The sequence below is a fragment of the Labrus mixtus genome, chromosome 23 (genome assembly GCF_963584025.1).
Source record: "Labrus mixtus chromosome 23, fLabMix1.1, whole genome shotgun sequence".
NCBI lineage: Eukaryota > Metazoa > Chordata > Actinopteri > Labriformes > Labridae > Labrus > Labrus mixtus.
In genome coordinates, this window is record NC_083634.1 from 6162601 (window position 1) to 6170817 (window position 8217).

An 8217-nucleotide genomic window follows, 5' to 3' on the forward strand; every position below is an offset into this window, starting at 1 on the left:
GCTTGTGGAGAGACCGTTGTATATCCATTTAGAATCACTCAGACCTCCTTCTTCAGCACTGAACATCTGGTGTGTTCTCTGCATCAAAAAGCAGCTATCTCACAAGGTCACTGATGAAACATGCAGAGACTAAACAGGTGTAATGTTGTTTTGAAGAATGGGGCGTGAAAGAGTTTTGACTAGGAGCCATTGAGAACAAACAAAGGATGTAAATCTCGTCTGGATCGCAGACTCATTGTTTTGTACAGTTTGAGCTAAAGGTTAAAAGTGTATGTGACATTTTAAACATCAATACTGCAGATATAAATGACCTAACTAAATATATACAGTAAAAAGAGAGTAACTGGGCACCGGTTAGAGGCGATTCTAGAGTCTCTTGGGGCCCTAAGCAAGAATAATTTGGGGGCCCTCCAACCAGTGTTCATCGCCAGTGTCCTAACACTTACTCCTCTTCTTCTTTTTTTCTGTTTTATTTTGTTTTATTGACAAACTTTTGTTTTCACAGCAATAATGCATGTGACACTTAGCAGGGCAACGGGAGTGAGTGCTGTCAGACGGGGCCCCCTTAGGGAGGTTACTGTGGCTGCAAAATTTGCACATTTTGGACCACTGCTTTGGTCTAAGTTTGCGAGCCTTCAGGGGCCCCCTACTGGTCCAGGGCCCCAAGCAGCTGCCTGACTTGCCTGTTGACGCCTCTGGCTATAGTAGCCTGGTGATTAGTGCGCGTGCCCTATGTGAAGACCATGGTCCTCCATGCGCCCGAATGAATACCTGCAGCAGCCAATGAGAGCGAGCAGAGCAGGAAGCGTCTCGTAAACGTGACGTAAACATGGCAGCGGACATAATCACCCCCCAGCCAAGTGGAATATAAAAGAAGAGCTTGTGTAACTATGTCAACAGCACGAGTGTCTTTATAACGTCTCCTGAAGACAAACCACACAGCCAGCTGAACATGTCCATTGTCCTCCATGTTTGTTTGTCTTCTGAAGTCACATGAGTTTCTGAGATCTTGTGTGTCTATGAAATTGTTACTACAAGCGGCAGGTGTGTGGTCTGGCGGACTGGTCGGGTCGTGTAGTCTGTGCATTCAGAGCATTATCAGTTAAAAAAAGGTTCAAACTGTTCTCATGTCTTTGGTCTCCCCGTTTTTAAAAACCGTCTAGTGTGCAGCCTGCCTCAGATATCCTTCAAATCAATGTAAAAATGGACAGAATTAAAGACACTTGATGATAGTTTTGTAAAAATATTTTATGTAACAATTCAAAAGTCATAACACACAGCAAAAGACATTCAAATCAACATGAGTGACCGGGGTGTGTCCTGCAAATCCTCCACCATGTAAACAGTGTAGAAAAGAAGCTGCTGTGTGATTGGCTCTCCTTCCTTCCTTGTGATAGGCTTCTCTAACTCCAGATTTGTAATTTTAAAACATTCCTCGTACGATACAATAAATTATAAAAAACCAAAAAACGATGGAGGAGTTGTGGTAAACTCGATGTGACAGATTTTTCGGACACCCCGGGTATGAAGAGACCTCTTTGGCACAGAACACAAATCATAAAACGAGACGCTAAACAAACTGTAAACAAGACAACCATCATTACAAAAAGATTTTTTTTTAAACACAGACAGAATTAACAGATTAAAAAAAAAAATTAATAATCCTAAAAAAAAACTCATTTGGCAAATGTGACCGCCCCCCAGCGATGACACTTGTCTCAGTCTGCAAGGCCTCCGTGCAAAACCGCGTCGTTTGTGGTTAATGTGAGCACGCTGGGAGGAGGAGGAGGAGGGGGGGAGGAGGAGGGGGGTCGGGTTTGGGAAAATGTTTCATTTCGAAGTCTGAACTCTTGTGTCTCTGGTTTGAACTTTGTGTTTGTCCCCCTCTGGTGTGTGCGACAGCTCTGTGGTTTTCCAGCCAAAGTCTCTTTAGTGCAAATGAGCTGTCAGCTACTGCCTCCTCGGAGAGGGGGAGGAGGGGGGAGGAGAAGGTCATTTTCGTGGTGGAGGAGAGGCTGTGTTTGGTTTGGCACCTGGGACTGGTCTGCAAGGAGAAAAGAAATAAGAAGAGAGTCTAAGAAAAAGGCAGAGATATTCTGTACTTTTCTGTCAACAAATCCCCAAGCTCACACTGAATGTTTCCCCCAACAAGACTTGTGTAAATATCACACCCTGATAATTTCTTCATCTGTGCCAAAGAGATGCGTTCTTGTCCAGAAAATATAAAAAAATTACCAAAAACACAAACTCTGCAGTTCATTTTGACTCAATCTGACATAAATCTTCTAAACTAAACAAAAAGTCACAACTACTCTTCACCAAAATTGAAAGATACTAAACTAATGTTGGGTAATTCTTATGATAATCTCACCAAATTACCTCAAACCCACAAAAATCAGGTGAGTTTTTCAGGTGTGTCATTAGTTGTGTAAGTATTTGATTCAATCCAAACAAGAGGACAAGGCTTTAGAGGAGTTAAGAATTTATTTTGCCAAAAGAACCGTGTTTTACCACCTAATCAAAACATTCAGAAAGGCAGGATCACAGCTTAAGTGCATCGCTATGCAGACGATACGATTGTCTACCTTGTTGCATCTTTTTAGGTCAGGTGCACCAGCAGCCAGTATGTCCTCCTTCTAACTTTAGATTCTGGTCCTGAATGCTCTGGATTTGTTTGGACCAGAGAAGGTAGGCGGTTTTAAGACACACGGCCGTTTTGGACGCCCCTTGGTTTGCCAGATATGAGACCAGTTATCAGGTCAAACCAACAGGTGTTCCAGCAATGGAAGCGGGCAAGAGAAGTGGTTCAGATAGAAGTGATTGTACCCGACCTAAAAAGCCTCTGCATGTTTCTAATAAGCTCCACGAGCAGAAACGTGCTCAAACTAGGATCAATATTGGAGATGCTTAGAACTTAGAGAGAGGTTAGAACACAGAAAGGTTTACAGACTGATGCAGAGCTGGCTAAACACTGAAGCTTCAGTGTCCACCACATGGTGACCTGCATGAACATGGACTCTAGAGAGGAGGTGGCGGGAGGAGAGGTTACTGAGGGTGCTCCTCTAAGGTTTGGCTAAAAGGTTTCAGAAGAAAATGGCCTTTTTTAAAACTCAGCTAAGAGTGACTGAAGAGTGCAAAATCTTTTTCCTAGGCTGGATATTGGCTCCTCTATGGATGTTCCCTTATCTATAAATCTTGCCATGGATGCAATCTTTGCCAACAAAACTATCATTGATTGCAGCCCCCATATTTAAAAGTTCCACAGGGCTTTGTTGCCAGGCTGAACATGTAGGAGTGGAATTACTGCACTATCCTGTATCTTATCTGTTATTGTGCTCGACATATAGTTTTATAATATTTGAACCTCTCATTCTGCTTTCCAGGAACAATTGAAGCAACCTTTTAAAACTAACAGGCATTCTTTTATGGATTTCTTAAGTCTGGTAGAATTTGCTCCAGCTCCGCCCTCCTCATCAAGTGTCTCCATTTATTTCTGAGTTACAGCAGCTGCAGGTTTGTAAGTTTGAAATCTGCTGTGGGATGAGATCTCAGAGAGAAACAGATGCACTGCTGAGACATTTTGGTCCATCTGCTAGATTATAGGAGAAGAGGAGCCATAAAAACCTGGAGAACAGTCCCTCAGAGGTTTCCCTGCTTGACTTTTAATACATGTACAGATAAACTGCATGCAGCTAAAAGCATGCCTCTGCATCTGGAGACTGTAAGTACTGGCTTTTAGACCAGGGGAGGTCTGTCACTTACAGTATAAACTATGACGATTTAGTGGTGAGAAGGACCTGAGGACACGCCTGGTTGAATGTTTTTAAACCTGGAGAGTTTATGCGCACACATTCAAGAGGAAATAAAACTGCTTGAAATCAAAAGATATGAATATTTTGAGGGAGTATTTCTCACGGATAAAAGATTTTATGGACGGGTCAGAAAAGGACTTTCAAACACAGAAAGATAAACAATATGAAAAAGACTAAAAGGAACCAAAACTTTGACTCCAGCCAGCTTCTATGAAATGGGCTGTAATGGCTGCAATGTAGATTGTTATTCTGATTTCCATATACACTGCACACCCTGCCCCACCGGGTACGTCTCAGGAATGTGAGTGCAGCCATGATCAGCTGTACTCACATCACAGGAGAACTACAAGACCACGAGGGAATAAAGAGAAAAACGTGCAAACAACATGTTGCTCTGTCTTTCTGAGGCTGATTTGTTGTCCATCTTTCCCACCTGAGAGCTCTGAGAGGCGGGATGGCTGAGACTTTGCCCACAGGTTTGGGTCCTGTTGCCAGGGGCATCATCACCAACAGGCCCGAGGAGGGCTTGGAGACCGCGGTCCGGGCTGGACTCACTGTGGGGGAGGCTCCTCTGGCTGGGCTGAGGGGGAGGGGCCTCTGAGGAGGGAAGGGGGACGGTCTGGGCTGCAGCTCAGACACTAACTGTAACAGATAAAAATAAATATTGATAATTAAATTGGCTGAAAACATTAAAGAAAAGGATAATCAGACATTTGCATTCAGTTTAACATACTTCTTTAAATTTAAGAAGGAAGCAGAAAGAAACGACAAAAAGAATGAGTTTAAGTGCAAAAAGAGACAGGGTTATCAAAAACTGGGACCACCGCCACCAAATCCCTGGCACATGTTCACATCTGGGAGCAGAACCCATTTCCAGGTCTCTGTCCTGGACCAGATCCATCTTGTCTCCAAAATGAGTTCAGGCGGCTGACAAGAGAAACTCCTGTCCCACTTCATACAAGCAGGAGAGTAATGTTAACACTGTAGCACAAATCTGACCCAATTTAGAAAAAGGAATATCAACTTCAAAACTAGATTTTTAAAGGCTTTTTTAATGGTTGTTTTTAAACACAGGTGTGAGAAAGTTTTGTTCATCAAGCGTTAGAAGAAATCTTCACAAAGTGCACAAGAGCCCTGGCAGAAAGTCCAGCTTTGCTTTGTGAATTTCATTTAAACTCCAAAACTGCAGTTTCTCCAGTGTCCACTAGAGTCTGTCTCCTGCAGTGAGTCAGTCCCCACCTCGGAACTCAGATCTAGGGGCTGGGAATGACGTCACACCTGAGTTAACTGCTTCCACTTGAAAGTCGTAAAAGCAACATGGACGCCTTCAGGGGCCCCTTTGTTTTGTTAGCTAATACCAGGTGTTAACAACACACTACTGTAAGTGAAAGTGACTTTAACATGACATGTCCACGAATAGAACTTACACGACACTATGGGTATGATTGTTTTAATTACAAAAAGAGAAGACTAAGCTACTGATAAACACAATAGTTAAAGTTTACTGTTGATGCACGTAGCAGCCATGTTGGATTTAAACTCCGGCTTCTGAAGTTGCTCCACGTTCCTGATGACTTATCAGAGCGGTAACTCGGAATTTCTGTCTTCCGAGAACAAATGAAATGCATCGTACCACAGGTCAATTTGTTACAGAAGGTAACTTAAAAATGTGGAAGAATTGAAGCAAGTTCTGCCATTATAAGGAGGCTGTGGTTTAGAATATTTAAAAAAAGATATGCATATAATTTCCGTGTTCAGTTTGCAGTGGTTCTTTGTGATTCTTCCGTTTTGTACAGTTGCAAAGTTTTTTTTCTTCTGTCATGTTATCGTCTACATATTTCCTTAATTTAAACCGTCTTTGTGTCTGACAGATTGAGCTGATGCCCTGTCTCTTCAGTGTAGCTCCATTCTGCCAGCACTCATTATCAGAAGACAGCTGCCCCCCCTCTTAATATGAAAAGAAAACATTATTGGTTTCTGCTGTCATGAAGCTCAGCTCCTTTCTGGCTGCCTGCCTGGATGTGGTTCCATATTCTTCAAGTCTGTTCTGGCTTTAACATGACATTTGTGGTTTAATATTCGATTAAACATCAGATAAATAAGCGTCTTACCAGTGGTGATCGTGTCGGGTTCAGGGGCAGAGGTTTCTTAGGCGGGCTGAGTCTCTGAGGGGTCGAGGGAGACTTGGATGGAGCCGCTGGGGGCTTTCCGGCTGGCAGAGGCGGGCGAACCACCTTGATGTCACGGGCACCTCTTTGGGGAGACGGGGCAGGTCTTAGAGGCCGCACTACATTGACCGGCTGGGTGCCGTTGGAAACAGGACCCGGTCTGAGAGGCAGGACCTCTTTGCTGGTGTGCGAAATCTGGAATCACAACAAAGGACACAAAACATAAAGTTAGGCAAAAAAGTAAAGAATCCAAAAGTATTTCTAATCTTTCTTCTTATGCAGAATCTACTGGTCTACATGGAAGCTCCAGTCAAGTTTCAGATTGAGGCCTGAGACTCATGAATGAAGTAAAAACCCTCAGTATCAAAAACTTGTATTTGAATATATGTATTCAGACTTTTGGTTCTGTTCTATCACAATTTTCCAATGAATGGAATAAAAAAAGGTCTAAGCAGGCTTTGTTTTATTCTACATATAAGAAAATATACCAATACCTAAAAGATTGCAGCTTTTTTGGTTTCATTAAAAGCTTCTCATCAGAAAATCTCATGTGGAGTTCCTCAAGGCTCTTTTCTTGGTCCTCTACTTTTCAGTTATAATAACACCATAACAGTTTCCTTCATACTGTATATGCAATCATAACAAAAGTTATCTCAGAACCTCAGAAGATGTATTCTTGGTATATTCAAACCTGGGCCCAATTTCCATTTGTTTTTAGGTTTATATAAAAAAAAAAATGGAACAGAAGAAAGAAAGAAACATTTCTCTTTTTAAAGCCTCCAGACTCCAGACAGATTTTTACCTTAAATCAGAGTCCATGGTCTTCTGCTCCCATCATCAATTTGGTTTTTGTGCTGTTGTGTTGTTCACTAACATTGTTTTGGATCAGAACAACCAGTGCAAAAACCAAAATAAGAATCTATAAAGGCAGCTGTGGACCAACATGTCCTGTGTCCTGACAAATAAAATCCTTGTTTTTCTTTGGAGTCTGGTGGATTTGAAGAGAGCGATGAACCAACTGCTTCTGTTTTTCAAAAAGTTTCTTACTCTGTAACCAAAATGTTTAACTCTGCGGGTCCACTTTTCAAATATTGTTGACACGGCCTTCTGAAGGAACAAACTCTTCTGTCCATAAGTCCTTTGGACCCCCAAAAATGAGGCCCCAAATAAATAAAAAATGTGCAATAGAGCTCAAAAGTGTGGTCCCAGATGTAAAAATCTCATTCATTGTCTACATAGCAGATTTGATTATAAGCCATAATGGGAAATGTTAAATGGTTAAAAGAAGCGCTAAATTAACCTGAGCAGAGAAACGAGGACAGGCAGAAAATAAGAAAAATCAGAGTCCTGCTGCATCGCTCGTCTCAATCTGGCATCGATTTTAAGGCCCCAGGTGGGAGAGGAGACAGAAGAGGCAACGTGATGTTTCTCATCCAGCAAAGATGTGAGAGGAAATAATCACGGGATGTTTAGTTCCTTAAATCGGTGATAAAATGATGTCCACAGTCATATACGTTTGCCTTTTTTTTAGCATTTTCCAATTGTTTTTTGTGCAGAGAATCAAATGTTTCATAGTCACAAGTATTCAGGTAGCTGGTCTGCTTGGTTCCAGGATTAAAATGACTGCTATAAGGATTTTATGAAAAGTCAATGGAGGATTTGAACGGGGAAATTTACTTCTGGAAACAGAGCCGCCTAAAAAGCAGGAGGTCACTGTTGAGCTCTGTTCTCCTTTAATATCCTTGATTCTCTTCTTCCCCGCCCTCCTACAACTTGTCCTTTCTGTTCCTTTCTCTCTCTCTCTCTCTGCCGATGACAAATGAACCCTAACTCATTCAATTAAATAAATGCTATAAAAACAAGGAAATAATGACATGATGAAATGATGCTGGAGGCGGTGTGAGCTCTGGGAGAAGAGCGCCGTGGACATGGGAGGAGGTGAGACTCTAAGTGGTCACACAGAATAACAAGCTGCTGTAAAAATGAGGCCGTTTAATATGAAGGTCAACCTCATGGACGCTCCATTACTCACTAAAACACAGCAGGAGAAACAGACAGCTCCCACTCCCCCTTCCCTCCCCCCTGTCTCCTCTACTCACCCCCTTGTGGCCGCCCGCCTTGTTGATCGGTCCGACCACCTTCAGGTGAAAGGCAGGATTCAGGTGTCCGTTCTTTCCCTTCTGCAGCGACGCCTCCAACCTGAGCAGAGAAACGAGGACAGGCAGAAAATAAGAAGA

General features: G+C 42.5%; 1 protein-coding gene across 1 annotated transcript in view; it reads right to left on the reverse strand.

Annotated features, from left to right (window-relative positions):
* Nucleotides 1-1230: 1230 nt before the first annotated feature.
* The window catches only part of adam19a (ADAM metallopeptidase domain 19a), a 154543-nt gene continuing 147556 nt past the window's right edge, over nt 1231-8217 (reverse strand). The window contains exons 20-23 of the mRNA XM_061030910.1: nt 8080-8179; nt 5924-6175; nt 4246-4454; nt 1231-2044 (exon numbers count right to left, since the gene is read on the reverse strand). Coding sequence (XP_060886893.1) covers nt 1993-2044; nt 4246-4454; nt 5924-6175; nt 8080-8179 — 613 coding nt within the window. The 3' untranslated portion in view covers nt 1231-1992. The remainder of the gene's footprint in view (nt 2045-4245; nt 4455-5923; nt 6176-8079; nt 8180-8217) is intronic.